The sequence below is a fragment of the Geospiza fortis genome, unplaced genomic scaffold (assembly GCF_000277835.1).
Source record: "Geospiza fortis unplaced genomic scaffold, GeoFor_1.0 scaffold120, whole genome shotgun sequence".
In the NCBI taxonomy this organism is placed as follows: Eukaryota; Metazoa; Chordata; class Aves; order Passeriformes; family Thraupidae; genus Geospiza; species Geospiza fortis.
In genome coordinates this window covers 3,060,149-3,079,942 of record NW_005054364.1, presented here as the reverse complement: position 1 = coordinate 3,079,942, position 19,794 = coordinate 3,060,149, and the positions used below count along the sequence as shown (strand labels likewise).

General features: G+C 40.0%; 1 protein-coding gene across 8 annotated transcripts in view; it reads right to left on the bottom strand.

Moving 5' to 3' along the window:
* The window catches only part of ARPP21 (cAMP regulated phosphoprotein 21), a 104,713-nt gene that overhangs the window by 30,940 nt on the left and 53,979 nt on the right, over nt 1-19,794 (bottom strand). For all 8 annotated transcript variants that reach the window (XM_031059571.1, XM_031059575.1, XM_031059578.1 and 5 more), the window contains 4 exons: nt 17,650-17,819; nt 16,037-16,141; nt 13,417-13,680; nt 5,632-5,758 (listed from right to left, as the gene is read on the bottom strand). In XM_031059571.1, the coding sequence (XP_030915431.1) occupies nt 5,632-5,758; nt 13,417-13,680; nt 16,037-16,141; nt 17,650-17,819 (666 nt within the window). The remainder of the gene's footprint in view (nt 1-5,631; nt 5,759-13,416; nt 13,681-16,036; nt 16,142-17,649; nt 17,820-19,794) is intronic.

Here is a 19,794-nt window from a genome sequence, read left to right as displayed (position 1 = left end):
CCAGTGTTCTCTTCCCTCAATACTTCCTCTCTCCTGGTGTGAATGCTGAATAATTAAACAAGTCATTTGAGGAAGAACAAAGCTTTCTGACAAAAGTAATTTCATCTTTTAATTTTCAGAGTCAGGTATGCTGTAGGAAGTGTGATAGTATTAGTTCTGCTATTAATTTAAATTACAGATATTCTATAAAGTTGAATGATGGTTCAGTACTGGTGCAGCACTATTGCATAAAGTCAGAAAGACAAAAGGATTAGTGGTTTTAAGACTAGAAATTGAAAAAATTTTAAGTCTGAATCCTGACTCATTCAGGAACCTTCTCAAAAAAACTTGAATGAACGATTTGGTCACAGCATCCTTCTCAGGTAGTAAGAAGAATGAAATCCAGAGCACAAAATTTCAGGTAGCATGGGCTACCTGACATCCTCTCAGGATGAGACATCCTGTCTAAATGGAAGCATGCTTGTAGGTTAAGCTCTAAGGTTCTGAATAATTTAAACATAAAATACTTCAACAGAAACTAATAACATCGTTGTGGATCACTTCGAGATCACAATTTTTAACTTAGTCCAACTGAAATTGCTCCAAACTCCTTCTTGATCTGGTCATACTATTTCACTAAATTCTTGTAAATTTCAAAGCCTTCCATAAACATTAATGAGCATAGCACTACATTTATGTATCTAGAACAGTAGGGCTCTGTCCCTCCTATTCCTGTCAAGCCTCTGTGAAAATGAGATTCACCCCCCTGGTAATGCTTTTTAGGAGCAGCATTATCTGCTGAAAAGAATAGCACTGAACACAGATGGACACCTTCCATACAAATCTGTTTCAATAACACAGTGAGCAATTACTGTTAGAGAAACAGTTTCTTCAGATAATTAGATACTTAAAAATTGAAGTTGTTTATGTTTATATAAGCAGTGAAATTATAGACAGAATTATGCAAACAAATCCATCATGGACCATGAGCTCCTGTCAGGTTGCTAATGAAGGTAGAAAGCAGCAATCTTTCTTTATAAGGTTCTCTAATGACCATGATAACAAACCAATTTTGTTTTTAGTGCTGCACATTTCCCTTCCCCCATTTTTTTTCCCACTAAGTATCAGCTTATAGTGACAAATGCTTTCAGAACACAAAGAGGATAAAAGAGGCTTGAAGTTAACAGTCTTCAATTATGCTGACACTGAAATGATTAAATTAAGCAAAAATTCAGTATTTCATTGTCTATTTGACTCTGATGCCTACCTAAAAAAATTTATGGACTCTGTTAAGGTACATTTTGTCTTCACTTAAAATTTGTTTCAGAGGTGCATTTAAGAGACAATTACCTCTTCTACTTTACTGGAAGCTGTAAAGGCTTATAATACTGCTCTCCATCAGGAACATTTTCTTCAAGACAAACACTTGCTGTTTACAGAAAGTCCATGAACACTGGTTAAGAAAGGATTGTACACCCAGGCAATGTACAGATATATACTTTCCTCACATAAGGACTTTCTTTGCCTACTGTACACAAGCAAATATGTTGCCTTTAGGAAAAAAAATAGAGAGATTTCCTATTCTTTTTGAGTCTTCTCCTGATATCTGGGCCCTGAAACAGGTTATAATGGCATTATTTGTTGATTCTTGAATGTATGAGAAACCCTAACACCATTACATTAATTGCCAGAATTACAGAACAACAAATTATGTCAAATAGCATCTTATTTTGACAGGAATTATTATAGTATAAAGTTTTGGCAGGAAAACTTACTATCAAAGTACTATAGCTACTTAAAGATCTACTAAAGATCTTAGCTGTAATCTCCTCAAAGGATTATTTCATTGCTGATGCAAAACACACTCCACAGACATTTACCTTACAACTGCATGATGAATCAAGCTAACAGCCTCTTAGAACTAGGCCCAAGTAAGAAGATAAATATTATTTTATCCATAAAATTTCTGTTGCACTCTGAAATTATCTGGAATGTGAGGCAAACACACAACAATGAACCAGAGAAGGAAAAAAATAATGTAATTTGTTGCAGCTTGTTCATTTGTGAACAGCAATAAGAGTTGCATATCCGAAGATAATACTCATGTATTTATCCAGCTCATACTTATGAAGCACTTCAGAGATGAAAAATCCTCAAAGTGCTCAGCATTTGCTAAAATAGAGACATAGATATAAAATAAAACATTGCTGACTTCTTCTGTCATGACAAAATAGAAATAATTACTGATTTATCATCAATACATCTCTATTTTTCTACTCAGACAGTAACTAGGATCAGTCTATCAAAATAGAGATAATTACTGAAGAATGAAATACTGATGATGCCAGACATGCAATTTACAGAGTACGGCTAGATGCAAACACAGAAATAATATTTTCTTCCATGTGCTTCCAAAACTGGGCACTCCACAATATCACCTGTTACAGAGGGCAGAAATGGTTTAAACAGCAACATACTCAAATGGTCTGAAAAACGAGCATACTGTTTTTGAGAATACCTGCCTGAACACACCTTAAGAATCCACCTATGACATCGTCCGTTTGCCATGGTGCGATGGACACCAGCTCAACCCTGGCCCCACCCAATGGCAACACTTGGAAAAACTTTGCACTGAGCAGCTCTGAACGCTAAAAAGGTGCAGAAAAAGCATAATGAAGAAGACCAACAATGGCATGAGTGAAACAAAAGTATTTCTGTTTACACTAATACCATGTTTTGGCTCAAACAGAAATGAACATAATTCAAATGGCAGACATTTGCACAAAAAATCTTTATGGAGGACACTGTACTAGGCTTTTGCCAGAAATGGGTCACTTATGTTCTCACATAAGCCAGCACTTAGGCAAATAAAAATAAAAAGGGTAAATAAACACACAAAATGTTTTCAGCCTTCTCTCCAAATGATTTATTGCTGCTAGAGCTCTAATCTAATTTTAGGTGAGCTCATCCTTTTTTCTGCCCTGGAGCCATTTTAACTCAATATTGCTCTTCTTCCAGAGCCACGAGAGAGTACTGGCTCCCGCAGCCACCACAGATGCTGTGCAGATATTTTACTTCAGCTGTTTGCTGTAAAAGTCATCAATACCGCTTCATCCTGAAGAGACCTTTTCTAACAAAAATGAAAACAAATCGCTAACATTAGATGAAACTTTGACCTCTGCATCCCAAAGTAGGGGAAGTAAGACCTGAACTCCTTGTTGTTGCTTTGAAAGCTTCCAAAAGCTCCTCCAGGCAGGCAAACTTTTAATTTTAATAAAGTATTTCCTGAGCTGCCAGGCTGAGGTTGCCTCCTTGCTCACCCTGCCATAGGAGCCATTCGGCAGCTCCGGGCAGCCAGCTGGGCTCCCGTGGGCCTGCCTGCACCACAGTCGTCCTCTCTCTAAAGCAGCAGCAAGTGATGTGAGGTCTTTGGGGAAACCATTTCAGAAATCATCTTTTCATCTGCCTCCTTCCCATCTGTTCACCCTTCCCATCCTGAGTATTCCCGTACTACACTCTGTTTCACAAACACTACTTTCCATCATAGCTTCTTGAACTGGTCCCTCGTTATCCCTGGCTCCTCATGCGCTGATCTGAAGCTAAGTCTGTGTGGGAAGGAAAATGGAAGTCTGATACACTTGCTTGTGGATTGCTATTTTCTGGTCATACACAGCTATTTTTTTCCCAAGTACCAAGAGATGCAGTAAATCTGAACGATTCTTACATCACCTCCAAAACAAGATCTGTAGGGAACTGCAATCTGCTTCCTGTCACACTTACCACACGCTGGGACCGTGACTAGGGAAAAGGATGTATCAGAGGCCAAAGGGATGAACTAGCGTGCAAAATTGTTCTCAGACATGTCTCAAGATCTGAGAATAGCTAAACACTTAAAATCATCACCACAGCAGGGAGTCTAAACTGTAGACACAATGTTTTCATTTTTAAACAAGAGATAAAAATAATGCTTCCAACTGAGCAGGCAGCTGAAAGAGCGGATTGCAGGGAAAGACCGATGCGCTAGAGATTTTACACAAACTCCTTGACTCGTGTTTTCCAAACATGTAAGGAAAACGATGCAGTAAACACTGAAACAAAATTAGCATTTGCATCTCTGCATTGTCTGCATTCAACAGCTCCTGTGCTACAATATATCTTTAAAACTAGGATTTTCACACAGCTGGATCTTCTCCGGAACATCACTCGTATGTCAGACCATCTCTTGTACATATCACTTACCATACTCTCCACTAGGCTATAGATGTAGCATTAAACTGATAAATATGGTTTTATAACAACACAGTAGATCTAGATAATGTCATCTAAGTTGATCCTTTGTTTCAAGGATCCACTATATAGAGATAATAAATATGGTACCAGACTGTCAGGCAGGAGAAGCTAGAAGAGACAGATGACCTTTGTGCAATACTTCACCCTCTTCTCTCTCAGGAATGTATAATATGAAGGTATGAAAGCAGACACAGTCAGTCACCACTGACACTGACCAAAATGTCACCAATTTTATTAGAACACAGAACAGCATAAAAAAAAAATAATGAATTGCTTAGTTATAGCTGTGTTTGCCGTGTCTTTGTCTCCCTGAGCGCCTGAGAGAGTGGAACAAAATTGCCAGCAGTCACATTACGGAGACAGGTTGACAAGCTGGATGACCCCATAAGTCTTGTTCACATCTCATGTCTGGGCTCTTGACTTGCATCTTAAATGACTTCCATATCAAGGCTATTGCAGGGAATCTGCTTTGCCATTCTAAAGGGTTTCTGCCAAACTGAGATCGAATGATGAATGCTTTGTTCTACCTGGCACATCTGGAAAAACAAAACCCACCCCTCCACCTCCTCCCCCTATGCCTGGAGTTACTGTTTGAGACACACTATGAGGGAAGGTGTGCACTAAAGAAACAGACAGGAAATAAATAAATTTTAAAAATCTCCAACACCAGAATTGTTTATTCCCTTGAAATGCGATGACTCCTTGACAACCACAATTCCTGCTCTCTCCCAGCACTCACTAGCCCAGCTGCCCCCCGCTCTGTCCCTCTTACTCTGGAGTGATGCGGGGTGGCGTGACACAGCAGGAAAAGAGACCGGTTCACTGTGAGACCTGCTACTCACTCTCTTACAGTGTAACGGCCCCCCTTCCAGCCGCACTGCTGCGGGCAGCCGCTCCCCACGGCACCAACCACGCACAGCCCTGCTGCTCCCCTGGGACAGGGACAGCACAAGGTGTGGAGAACAACCGGCCCCTTCTGCCTCACTGCAGGCCTGCCCACCACGTAGGGCGGTACGAACACTTGAGGAGCTCCCATGATGGAGGGCAACCACAGTGGATGGCTTGAAGGTGCAGTGTGACTGCTCACACCAGCTCCCTCTCAGCTCTCTCTGTGCCCACCCACTTCGAGCATGGACACTGAGGACACTGCATGCAGGACAGCAGGGATGGAGGATGCAACCCCTGCTCTTCCATTGCTTGGGATGTCCAAGCAAAAGGTTTCTCAATTTCTAATTTCCACTGCACTTTCAAACAGAACAGCAACCAGCTTTCTCCTCTGCTGTTCAATCAGAGCACAACCAACGGGTTTCACCTGCAAAGGCGCTGTGAGCAGCTGAAGAAATGAGTACCAGATGTACATACCTGCTTGCTGGGCAGTCTGGGGGATCTGTTGACTCCGCTGTGCGTTGTACTGAACTGAGGCAATGGGTCTGTACTGCTGAGTTGTTGAGGTAGGGTACTGACCAGATGGGTAATAATACACTGGCATCTGCAAAGAAAGAGAACAGTCAACTCTAGAGATCAAAGATTCATAAAATAAAACAAAACAAGGAGGGGGAGCAGAAGTTCAAATCAAGCGTATTAGTGGTAATGGAAATCAAGAGAAGAGGTTTCCCTCCTGTCTCCTCAAGGATTGCTGCTGTGCTACGAAAAGGACTATCAGTGCCCACATTTATTTTCAGATACTTCAAGAAATAGGAAAAAAAAAAGTCAATTGAAAGAGAAAAAATTTAGGATTTATAAAAAGCTACACATACATACCAAAGAAAAAATACCACAGTAACATTTTATCATAGTAACATATCAAAAGCTGCAGAAAAATAGATGCAAATGACACCTTCCATATCAACATAACACTTACAGATGGCATGTTGAACCATTAAAGGAACTCTGGACAAAACGGTCCAGTCAAAGCAGGGAATGGCCTGGAGCACAAATATGTAGAAACAAGGTGGAGAGCTAGATGGAGTGTGTGCATCCCTAACACTTGTAAGGAAATTATAAGATTGATGCTTCTGTTTAACATGTACATCCCTCCTTATGTTAAGATTTCCCTCTAAAGATTTTCTTGCTCTTGTTGTGAAAACAATTACAGTTCAAAAAATAATCATAGCTGTTTTCTTGCAGGAGCTGAGGATAGGCATTAAGTCAGCAAGTTCTGCTAGATGGGCTTCTTTTTTCTTCAATTATTATTGCCATTACAGGGAAACGTGTACTACATCTTATCACACAGGTGAACGTGAAAGTTTGAGGGCGACTGGAGCAAAAGATTTTTCCTATACATGCCACACCAGTGTTACTGAGACAGCTTTCAACTGACCCTTCACAAGTTCAAAGCACTCAAAATTTTTCATTTTCAGTTGTCAGGGATATTTAAGGCATCTGATAGAGTTTGGCAATGTATGGTATGAACAGACTGCAGAGGGACACAGGCTTGGGAGAACATTGCTTCTCTCTCAACTTCTGCCACAGCAGTCAGCATTTCTTAATAAATCATACAATTTTTTTCTCACTTTGTGCATAGCATTTATCCTACATAGACATATGCACAGAGTCAGACCAAATGCTTTTATTTTTTTCATGCAAAAAAAAGAACTATTTTCACCACTTTTATCTGCGTGGAAGAAATATTCCTGTACAGATCATTCAATTTGATCATCCATAAAGTTAGCAGAGTAAAGGTAACTACTGCTAGGACATAATAAGTGAGATCAGAAATTCTCCTTGGAAAATTTCCAGTCTCAGATGAGGGAAAAAAATGGCATAGACACAAAAGACCAGACGAGAATAGGCTGTGGATTGCTACTTGGGCAAGTAGAAGCCTACTGAATGGGTAACTGTGGTGGGAGAAGGGTTAGGATTAACAAAGCTGGACTGGGTGGTGTCAGTGAAGTTAACCCCGCAGACCAACAGACAGTCAATAGCATCTGTCAATCAAGAGACTGAACACCCATCCATTCTTCAAGGTCTATTAATTTTCTTTTCAAACAATGGATTTTCCCCCCTCTCTATGCTTGTATCAGCTTGAGTCAAACAAGTATGAGAAAAACAAGGTTTTGACTGGAAAATGTTGTAAGTTACCCTCCCTCCAGACAATACCAAGTGACACCTAATGGCCTGCCCTCCTGCTATTTGTTTTGTTAGTGACTAATGTAACAAAACCAAAATGCTTTTGTAGAATGGACACCACCATTATGAATTTGTTTCTCTGCAAAGAAAAGCCACAAGGAATAGGAAGGTGGGCCCACACATTTAAGGTGCAAAATCATTCTTTAACCAGTATAAACTGTGGATCGGGAAAGTTTAGTGTGATAAACTCATCTTGTGGACAGCTGATTGCTCTCAGCAACACTCTGCTACAGGAGGCTTGAAAGAAATGAGGAGACCCATTCTAAGTCAAGTCAATGCAAGTATTTGATCCAGCCCTAGAGCAGGGGAACAGAACACACATTCTTTCAAATATTCTTTATTTTCTATTAACATATTCTACAAACCAAACAATATTAAACCCCTGTGGAAATGCTCTCACTTATCCCGCCAGCAGCTTAATCTCACTTAAAGGATTTATTTTATCTACCCTCCACTTCCTCATTTTCCAGTGCAGACAAGCCCCTAGATATTTAAAACAACATGAGCATCTGGCAACAATGAGAATTATCTCTTTGGAAATGATTCTGTAGGTATTACCCTTAAAACATAACCTGAAGAATCTAAGTTTTGAAGTCAGGTTTATAGTTGAATCAGCTGAGCAAAAAAATATATATACTGAAGCATGCACTCCTTTATTTTTACCACACGCATAAAACCTCAGCATTAGTCAAAGGGTTGTCTCCCTTGCTCTCATTTTCTCAATGCATTGGAGTACATTTGTTATGCAACCCACTTAAAAGTTTATGAGAGTGCAATCTATCAGCATGAAAAAAATGTTAGTAGTAGAAGGGTAAAAAAAATTATTTCACTTATAAAGATTAATGAAAGAATTGGACAGTAGTCATGCACACATGACATGAAAACCAGAGGTTTGGCTTCTGATGGGATGTGTTCTTTTGGTTTTGTGTCTATGTGTGTTTTGTTGTTGTTTTTGCTTTTGTTAGCTCATTTTTTGTTTGGTGGGGGGGCAGGTTTGTTTTTCAAAAGCTCACACATTAAAAGAAGGGCCTGGTGTAAAATATAGACATGATCTAAAATAGGTCTTTTATACTTGAGGGGCTTGGAAGGATCCATTCTCATTTATCTTGAGTACATCTCTGTCAGTAGTTGAAATGCTATTTTTCCTTTCTGATTCTACTTTGGTGAACAGTGGAATTACAGGGATCAGAGATAACAAGTTTCACTTACATCATCTGCTCTGATCCTCTTGAATTTTTTACCTTCTCATCAGTGTTACTAAAACGTTTACTTATGCGCTCTTCAACAAAAAGCATTACATTTCTGTAGCAGCCAGCCAACATGCCAAATTATACTTGGGTTGCATTCCCATGTGAAATGCACAATCCAACCTTCAACCTTTTGCTTGTAAAACATTTTATTTACAGAACCAGAAGGTTTCCATGGCACTAACAAGCATGCCAATGAAACCGTATGGTTACCCTAAAACTAAAAAAAATTTACCAAAAAAATGCACTTCTAAGACTATATCCTAAATAAATGCCACCTTCTTTAGTTTAAAAGTATAGTTTTTTGCTCTTAATCCTTGACACTGTGAATAATAATTTTTAGTATGATTTTAATAATTACCTTGTTTGTAGGCTGACCATTCCACTGCATTCTAATCTTTCTCTCCTATACAACACTTTAACTTGAATTGTAACAGGACTGGGCATGTCACTTCAGAGACACTCATGCAATGGCAGAGTGAGACATTACTTTCTCCTCTTTCTAATGTGCTTTGTCCCTAGATAATGTGCAGAGACTCAGTGCAGCATTGGTTTCCTGCTTTGTTCTGTCCACATACAGCCTGGAGTCATTATGGGGCTGGGCGTCTCCCTGGCTGCTCTCCAGCAGCGCCCATGAAATTCACTGGTACTCTGTTTATTTTTGTTTATTTCCTCATGGCAGGGTCAGGAGTCCACACATGCTTCAGGATGACTTTACTTTCATAAACTGCCTCCCTAGTGGCTTACAGCTTGATTCAGCCATTGGACTGGTACTCTACCTTCTCTTAACAGTGCTGATATCCAGACAGGTCTGGACTAGCACCTCTGTCCAGCTGCTGACACCATTGCTAATGCCACTGATACAGTCACGCAAATGGGAGTGAAGAAGACAAGAGAAACCCCAGGGATGCACGGACACATGAAGGTGACATTTCTTCCCAATATCTAACTGACAGGGATCAGTCATTCTTCAAGGTCTTTTCCTCCCTGCCCCCTCCACAATAATTACAGTAGCAGGTAACAAAAAATAATGTCTTGTAAGATGTCGTCTATTATAATTTTCAAAGATCATCAAGGAAAGCCCTGCTCATTTGCAGTGACTCCCCAACCTTCTTCATAACAAGTTTCCTAGAGGAGATATGCTATGAATAAAGACTTTTTGTCTTAGGGTCATTACAGACTCTCAAGGAGAGGGCTTCTGCAAAGAGTCAGATGATTAAAGATGACACAAAATTAATGATGACACAAAACTAATTCAAGTGAAAAATCCTTCAACGTGTTAATTACATCTCCAGGCCTCTCCAAGAATTCATGCCATCTCACTTTTGGATATCATTTTGCCAGTATACCTTCCAGAATGAGTCAGAGGTGAAAATAACTTTTCAGGGAGGATATTCCTTCCCATTGACATAATATTCATATTTTTTTCTACTTCTTCATTTGCAGAGGCAAAGACAGGTACCATTGATAAAGTACTACAAAGCAGAATGTGGACTCTTGTTAAAGTCTTTAGTCCGTAAGTGCTACAGAAAAACTATCAGGAAGAGAAGAAAACTGAAAATAAAGAAAGCAAATATATATATGTTCAATATCCATGACAGAAAGCAAACTGGCATTTGCTGCTAAAAATCCCTTTCAGAAAACCCTGGGTAACATTTGGGATTTGGGTTGATTTCTTTGTTGTTGTTGGTTTTTATGGGTTGGTTTTTTTTTTTTTTTTTTCTTCGTTTTTTTTCCTAATTGGCTGAACAAGCAGAAATCCTTATTTTCAGTTTATTAAATTATGCCTTTGTTGTCAAGCTGGGGGATACCTGTGATGAAAGAAGAAGCAAAAACGAAACCCAAAGGTTTCTTTCACCACTTCTTAGGCATGTCATTTCAAACTCAGTCTGCTTCTGCTTTAATACAGACTGGGAGAAAGAATCTTGGGGAGCAGCTGTAGAGCCACATTTAACTGAACTTTAATAGAAAAGCTAGTAATTTAAATGCAGTACTATTGGATGTGTAGGCTTGAAGCATTTTTTTCTCCTCCTTTCAGCTCCCAAAGGAAATTATCACAGGATCTCCACCCAAGTTTTCACTGCTATTTTCCAACAGCATTCAGGGTATCACAGCCAACCTTATCAGCAGAGCATTTACAGGAACTAATTAGCCACTAAAGTCATGCCACTTTTATACTGGTATAAATTCAATAGCAACATTTAAGATGTAAAAGTGCTTTTACATTGATTGCATTGCATTGATTAATGCATCACATAATGTTTTGCTCCCATTACCATCTTTATTGCTTTCTTTTTTTCTCAGAGTCTGCCTCAGACCACCTGCTATGGTGACTGAGAGCAGCTTTACTATTGCATCTAAGCCCCAAAGAATAACAAAGCTGACTCAGACTGACAATAGCCACTGCCACAGAGAAGCTGTGCTACAGGCAGGACAAGGAATTGAGATCTACCTGCCCATGTACAGAAAGTTAAGCTCTCAGGGCAGAACTACTGTTTCCCAGGGATTCACTCTTTTTTTTATAAGAAGCCTCCCGTATTTGGCATACATATACTTAATGTGGTATCCAAACCATTTTCTAGGACTGAAGTGAATGTATAAAAACTTGAAATGTGAATTAGAAGTTCCCATCTATGCATGCAGATGCAGGGAGTGGTTGCCCTCTCTCCCTTTTGGCAGAACAAGGCCACTATGCTTTCAAAGGATAGGGGCATGGGCAGGAGATACTAAACCCTGCCATGCCCTCCTCCACAGGTATCTGACAAGGATTTTTTGGAATAGCAACAAGCTGGAGATGGATGTTATCTGCAGAACTAGAGGAACCTGACAGCCCTGAATTTCTCACCTTTCTACACTTCCCCCGAGGACAAACCGTTCCACAGTGAAATAACTGAAGCTGTTGCAAAGCCAAAAGATATTTTTCTGCTGTCAATTAACTTTCCACTGTGTTAAACTATAGGAGGAAAGCAGTTGGGAAACGGACAGAGACATGGTGATCATTAGACATATCAGTACTGTACTGGTCCTACAGCAGCCTGTACATGAAAAGGCACCTCCTCATCACTTGGCTTGTGGAAAAGTTACTCTGCCTCTAAGTAGCACCAGCACAAGGATTAATTTGGAAAAGAAGTTCACCAAATAACACTGCGCTGTGCTGAGTGAAAATCCTGTGCCCTGCTGTGCATGCAGGGGTGAAATACAATGGGGTGAAAATACAGTGCTCCCACTGCAAGGCTCAGCCAGGGGCAGGAGCAGGGGGCAAACCCATCCAAAGCAGCCCCTGCAAGGCCAGCCAAGGCAGGTCTCGCAGAGACCCCAGGGCGAGCTGAACATCTGGCTCACCTGAGGGGGTAAGGAGCTGCTGTGGGGTCCCTGTCAGGACAGGCAGTGCCATCCTGCAGACCACTCAACTCCCACAGCAAACCCTCGCTGGCAGAGCTGGGAAACATCAGGGCCTGCTGTGGTGGCAGCCTGTAACATGGAAGTGCTCACATTTACCTGGTTCACTGGAAGTGTCCTGAGGCTGGATTAAATGATGCTAGAAAACATTGAGGGCACCTGGGGGTTGTACATGAGGAGTAAAGCCTGGACAGCCTCTACTTACAAGACACAATCTAGATGGGAAGATGGATTCATCAAGGAATTTTGCTCTTTAGGTCATTTTTTTCTCCCACATTTTAAAAAAACACCAAACCTGCTACATTTGGCAAACTGTGAAACATTTTCCTAGTGATATTTTTCTAGCAGTATTTTCAATTTTTTGTAAAAGAAATCACATTATATTGAACTTCATCTCCTTCAAACATGTGTTTGCCAAGCCTTCTTTCAGAAAAAATAGTTGCGCATTTTTTAACCACAGAAATTATGGATTGCACAGTCCTCTATGTGATGTCAGCATCCAGCAGTCCTCAGATTTGTTTTACTGTTAATTAGTGGTCTAATTAACTAGATCCTTTGCCCACTTAAAACACTGTAACAGTAAAAATTCTTCATTCCTATGTCAATACCACATTCCATTAATAAACACAAGTGGAAATTTTCAGTGAGAAGCAGTAAGCAAAAACTGACCAACCAAACAACCGCTTCCAATAAGGTTTATAATGAAGTTGCATTAAAAGTAATAGTGAAGTTTTTTACTTTATTTTTACATTTTTTCTTCCAAAGGATAAAATGAAAACAAGAGAAATGCTATTAATACCATTTAAAGTAGAATTTAAATGAAGTTGTTTATAATTGGATAAAGAAATTTGTCTTTTTAATGTGTATGCCTTGAAAATTGGCCAGAAAGTCATCTGTGCATTTTACTTCTTGACAGTAATCACTTTCAATATTCTGTAAAGGTACCCAGGAGACAAGCAGAGATGTTTGGTAGTGAACAGTAAAACATAATCTGTCTTCAGGAAGACAGTTAAAATTACTGATCTGTGACACTTCACATGTTCAAGTCAATTAAATATGATTAACGACTACCTGGGCTGATGTGCATTTTGCTCTTTTGGTACATGCACAGGGAAGGAGGAGTGTGGGCATTTACTCACCCTCCTCCTTCATATTCATGTGCAGATGTGTCATGGACTATGAACATATGCTCAGAAAACGTTTTGAAGAGAGGGAAGGAAATGATGAAACCCAGGAAACAACAGAGTACCCTGCTGCCTAAAGATCTGCTAAACTTTTAGCAGGAGAAAAATAAGAAATAATCTGGAATTTCTGTTCCGTTCCCGATGCTGTGAAGGGCATGGTGCCCAAGGGGCAGCGGGGTTTTGCCTACCTGAGCAGGTGGCGGTGGCTGCTGCACGAAGCCCTGGGGTGGCGGTGGTGGCTGCAGCACCTGCTGGGACACCGGAGCTCCTGATCCCGTGAAGCCTCCTGGGGGAAGCTGCTGGCTCGGGGAGGCCATGATGTAACCTGTCTGCTGGGCAGGCTGCTGCAGCATGGGCGAGGGGTACACGGGGCCAGAGGGCGACTCGGGGTTGTCTCCTGATGACTGACGACTCAAGCTCATCTGGTTAAACTGCGCTGTCATGTCATCGCGCTGCGGGGCACAAGGCAGGAGAAGGGGATACAGATGTGATGCCTGCAGCAGGCACATGAGTTAGCAAAACAAAACAGGCTCAGAGAGTGAGGGGGGAAAGAAATCACTCAGCTCCAATCCATGCCAAACTTTGCAAGGATCTCAGCAAAAATGGAGGCAATTAAAATGAAAATCACTACAAATGCTTTGATGAAGACTTCCAGACTGCAAGGTGAATGGCATCATTTGGCAAAAAACGCCAATTATTTTGGCTCTTTATCCCTGCCACCCTCACCTTTAATTCCAAAATGACAAGTGAACTTTACAGTGCTCAAAAGAAGACATTTTAAATGTAAAGGGCATGGAAATAACATTATAGATACCTCTATGCTCAAATACAGAATTTGTCAGCCAAACACCTGCTGGTAATTTCACCTGTGTTTCAAATTGATCCCAAGAGGGATCCAGTAGGATTCAGCTGCAGATCTTTCCCTTTTTGGACTGCTTTGAAAATCCAAGGTTGTAAACATAGAGAAAATTTTTTAAAAAGCTAAGCCTAATGTTGCTATTTCAAGGCTTTTTATTCTGTGTTGAAGAGAAACAAGTTCTATATTTGATTGAAGGGGAAAAGAAAAAAAAACTGTGGTAGGATAAACGTACCATAGAAAGTCAATGGACCTAAGCTTCATTACATGCCAGTAATAATACATGCATTCTGAACTGTATCTGTTCATTCTTGCAAAAAGATTAATACTATTCTATGCTCTCAAGTTCATTCTGTGAAGGTCAAAGATTTACAAATGTGGGTGTGGTTCTAGGCATCTTCTTTTGTGCCCATATCATAAGACCTTTAAATACTCAACTCAAACTCCATTGTGTGCTAATATGCCAATTACAGATAGGAAATAAGCACCATACAAATGCTCTTCTTTCAAAGGAAACCTCTTAATATTGTTATCAGCCCTGTGGTATTTATTCTCCAAAACCATCCTGCACAAGCATTTAATGTCTGGAAACATCAAAATGTGTTAAAAACAAAACAAAACAAAATAAAATGTTTGCTTGTGGAAAGCACTTCTGGGAGTCACCCTCACATAGAGAGACTCATGCTCACAACTGAGAGCAGATGTCATCGATCAATGTTTTAAACACTACTGACAGATCATCAGGTGGTCTATGGAAGTAATGCTGTTAACTTTTCTGTCACCCTACATTCATATTGAGACACATGAGTTGTCTCTGTGAAGTTGTTCCTTTAGAAAGCTAGGATATTCATTATCAGAATGATAAATGACTGCAAACAAACTTCACTGAGCCAGGAACGCCTCTAGATTTTCACAAAAGAGAAAAACATCTTCAAACACATATAATCTATGTAGTGTTTGTATAATGTAATGTGTATTGAAGATAGTCATTCAGATGAAGTTTCACTATTAAATTAACCAATAAAAATATTAGCTTTCTTGTGACTGTTACTAGGGCAACCTGATATTCCTGCAACAGACATTTCAAGAGAATTAGCGTTAAGATATGCAACTTTTGTTCACCATGGAATATTTCTTTTCCTTTAAATGGTATCACTAGTCATTAATAACATTATTTTATCTGCAAGGACCCATTCAGCTTTGTTTACATATCTTACTATAACTATGTGACATTGAGGAAAAAAATAAATCAATCTTAAACAAGATTACTAGACCAAGAGTGAAAAACAAAAGAAAAAAAACTCGTGGTGCCTCTTTAAAATGTCAGCTTCATTTCAGAACAGTATAATCTTAGCCCTGTAAGCACCAAGCCAGAATCAGACTCCAGAAGAACACTCTATTTATTTTCATTATACATGTCCATTGGTGCATTGTCATGATGTACAGCACACCACACCTTCTGCAGCTGGTTCAGTGCCACTCTCCTTCCTAAGTCCTCTGATATCACCAAGGAATAAATCCAGGCAGTGGATTTAGAATATGGATAAAAGAATATAAAATAAAAATAATGTTTTCTTGAGGTCTCTTCTCCTGTCTTTGAGGACACAAAAGAGGAATAACCCAAATCTCAACTATTCAAGTTAGCAATTTAAGGTCACTTGGCATTAAGTGAGGAGACATAAGCTCCTACTAGCAGGCAGAACAAAATATTTTTCTGGAGGGTCTACTAAGCAGGTAGAGAGCCCTGCTGTAACATCACCCTTCGGGTTAGGGAGCCAGAATCAGTGGGAATACTCATACAAAATGCCTGTCAGTACCAAAGCATAAAGGTGAGCAGGTATTTAGACAGGATGTGGGACACCTGTTGCAGTGCTCCCCAGAGGCTCTTGGACACACATACTCACACCTCCAACTTCAAGGAAAAAAAAAAAGAAATAAGAAATCTTTAGTACCACAGAAAACTGCTGTGTTGGAGAGACTGGCAGGAGATGCTGGGGAGGATAAGAAACTGCTGGATATTGGACTGACTGAGAAGATGGCTGCATTGTCTGAACAGGCTGCAAAACAAGCAAAGGAAAAGACAATAAATTCCAACAGAGAAAGATAACAAGCACCATCATCACCACCTTTGTTATGGAGAACAAAGATCACAAATACGGCTCTGAAAATACAGGTGACTCATCACCAGCCTGAGTACAAGAGGCCAAGTACTGTGATTTTAGTCTTCATTTTAGCCTTATACCAAACAATTATTTATTACTGATATTTCTGACTCTTTTCGTGGATTTGATGGCTGTTAGATTAAATACAGCCACAGCTATGCCCTCTTACTTGTAATATGAGGCAAAGCCAAATTATGATTCCACATTTAATTTGCAGAGATAAAAATGGGAAGCCGCATAGCGTAAGTGTATATTTGAATTTTGCTGTTAGTGACTGATTTAACTCCAAGTGTGTCATAGGCAAAGGAATAATGATTATAAAGCTGCTTTGGGAGAATACAAGAGTTTAAAAAATGACAAAGAACAGACTCTGAATTACCAACAGACAGGCCATCAGCTTGGAGCAGATGTTTATCTAAGCGAAAAAAACAATTTTCCACAGCACTATTACCTTGGAATAGCTTTAGTATTCCTTTCATTTTAACCTCTCATATAACTTCTTACAGGTTTGGTACTATCTCTGTCTTCTAAAACTGTGAAGACCAGATCAAGAAATAAGAGCCATAACCATATAAGTCCAAACCCAGTAAAATCAAAGCAACTTCACTGAATACAAACACTGTATTTCTGCGTAAGCTGGGATGAAGCTGTGCCAAATTATAAAGCTACACAAGAACCAAAGTAGATCTTGGCTGCTCTGTGACTAAGCAGGATATAGGATTCTTGCTTGAGTAGTTCCCTCTGCCTGCCCTGGGAGAACAGGCATGCAATCCACAAAATTAAGTTTGAACCAGACCCAAACCCTGCTGCCCATGCTCAGCCATGTCTGGCCATGTGCCACAGCCAGCACAGGGACCAGAGAGCCAACACTGCACTGTGCTCAAACAAAATTGCTCTTCCTGCTGCAGCTCCAGAACTTCTAGCTCAGACCAGGATCATGGCCAGAATATTGGTGTAGGCAGAAAACCACCAAACTGGGGCAAAAGTGCTTGGAGAGCACCCATAGACTGGGCCCAATACAACTGGACATGAAAGCGTTTGTAGAGCTCTTGTACCTTATTCTTTGACTCAAACCCGCTGCTGTCAAAAGAGAAACGTCCCTGGCTCTTTCAAGAGAATTACAGATTGCACTGGTTTGAGAATGAATGGCTCAGCTTCCACTAATGGGTGAATTTTTCAAACTAATTTTATGTAGACATGCACCAACACGCTTAACAGTACTTTTGAAAATGAAATCATCCTTTAGATAAAATTGAAGGTGTAATCTTCCCTCTCCATCTGTTTTATCCACTTTGAAAAGAACATCCTGACATTTGGTCTAGCTGCATTGCTCCCTTCTTTCCTCTAGGTCATTCTTCATATCCCCAGGAGTTCCTTCTTTTTTCCAGTGACACTACACCTACCTGTGTGACAAGGTGACTTGCCATTTGCTGCTGTGGCTGTTGAACCTGCTGAGGCTGCTGGGGTGAAGGCTGCTGCTGAGACTGTCCCACCACCTGGCTCCTCATTGTCTGCTGGCCACTGGGAGGATTGTATATTGCCGGCGTCCCATCAGGATTTACAAACGGTTGACCTGAAACAAAACGCCCGGCTCTTGCTGGACACTTCTAAGAACATACTGTTTGCTGTGTGAAAGCAAACAATCTTGCTTTAACTGATCGCTCTTTAGCTGACCTGCTACAAGAGTAAAGCGTTCATCACTCACTATATCTCATTACAGTAATTACAGTATCAGACAGCTTTTATTTTTTCCCAGGCAAGACAGCAGATATTTATTTCAGCAGCATGATTTTCCAAGGAATGGGTGGAAAGTTACCATGGCTATAAGATGATTCAGATGCTATGGTTACTTGAAATCATTCAGTGATGAATCAATTAACATTAAAATTGAACTCTGGAACAAACACTGAAGGTAGAGAATGTTCCCTTACATTTTCCTCTAACACAACAGCAACACACAACTACTTCTAAAACAATATGGTTTATAGGAAAGGGGAAAAAAACCAAACCCACTCTTGTTACTGATTTACTTACACATTCTAATAACACAGAGCTGTGCCTTATGCTTAGAGGAGCTAGCACTCCAGTTTTCAAGGAAGCAACACTTAAAGTGTATTTAAGAATCTCTTATATACAAGACAAATTCTTTTCAGAATTGTATAAAGCTATTGAACTCATTTTGCTTCAGATAATTAAGCTGGGGGGAATAATCTTGCAAAAACAATGTTTGTTTAAAAGAAAAATTTTACCCAAGTCATTGTCTTGAAAACAAAAAAGAAATGCTACTTCTCAGTAGAAAAAATGTTTTCCATTACTTCAGTTCTCTTTTCACTTCCATCATAAATCTGTAAATCAAATGAATTATGAATATTTCCAAGAGGAAAAAAAAAGTAATTTTAGCAATGATGTTATAACCTTTGAAGTAGGTAACGAAGGTATGAATACCTGAGATAAAAAGAGAGATCTGGAGGAGTTCAGTAACTTAAAGTAACAGTAATGAACTTCTGATTTGTACCCTACAAAGCATCTCCATCTGCCCTATCTACTCCTCAGCCTTCTAGTTTCTCCTTCCAATGAATCATGGTCAGAAATGCATTAAGAGTACCAGCCAAAGAACCTTGCCTTCTGTCTCTCTAAAGCATCAAGTTTCTGGATGAACCCAACACCACATTCATGCTGAGAAAGGTCATGAATGAGTGGAAAAGACGCATGGGGCAGTTCTGTCTACTGATTTCCTGATTCTTGCTGTGAACCCACTGGGTGACTATGGCATGGACTCCCAAGCTTTGGGAATCTCAAGCCCCAGAAGTACTTTAGAAGACTGAGTGAGCAAGATAATACGGTCCCAAAGCCTGTGTCAGATGCTCAAGGGAAGCTAATAAAGAGCATTTCCTGTGGCTTAATGAAAACTGGCAGAACTGAAAGTCTAAAGTCCCAGCAACACTTTTAAAGATAAAAAAAGAGAAGACTTCTCATGAAGAAATCCTGAAATCAGAAATGAAAAGGAGAGATCGGAAGGTAACAGGGAAGACATCTGTAAGTTATGAACTGTGGCCCTGATAGAAGGGCGAAGATTGCAATGTCATTTCAAGGAGTACCAATGAAAAGTAAATGCTCTTAAATTGTCAGAGGGGTTAAGCAAGAACGTGTCAAGAAGAATCCTTCAAAGGGTAAAGCAGGCTGATGAAGTAAGTGAAATGCAGAGCACAGCCACATAAATGGCTCTTTCCCAAAGTAAGTAAGAAGCTTGACTATCTGGGGAAGGAGAAGGGTAAAGCAGAGGAGAGAAAATAAAGGAAACTGCAGATATGGAAAAGAAAGCGTGTATTCCCAACATCTGGTAAGGAGCAGAGTTATACTCAGAGGAGAAAGAAATTGACTGCATCTCTGGATGCCATTAGAGGCTTGCACAGTCAGTGACTATGTAGTGTGAGAGGAAGGAAAGATCTTTGAAGGACATGGTGTTATGATCAAAAAGAGAGAAAAAGACTGGAAGTAGCCACTCTGCAAGAGGAGAAGAAAGAGCTAAAGAATGGTATGACATAGGG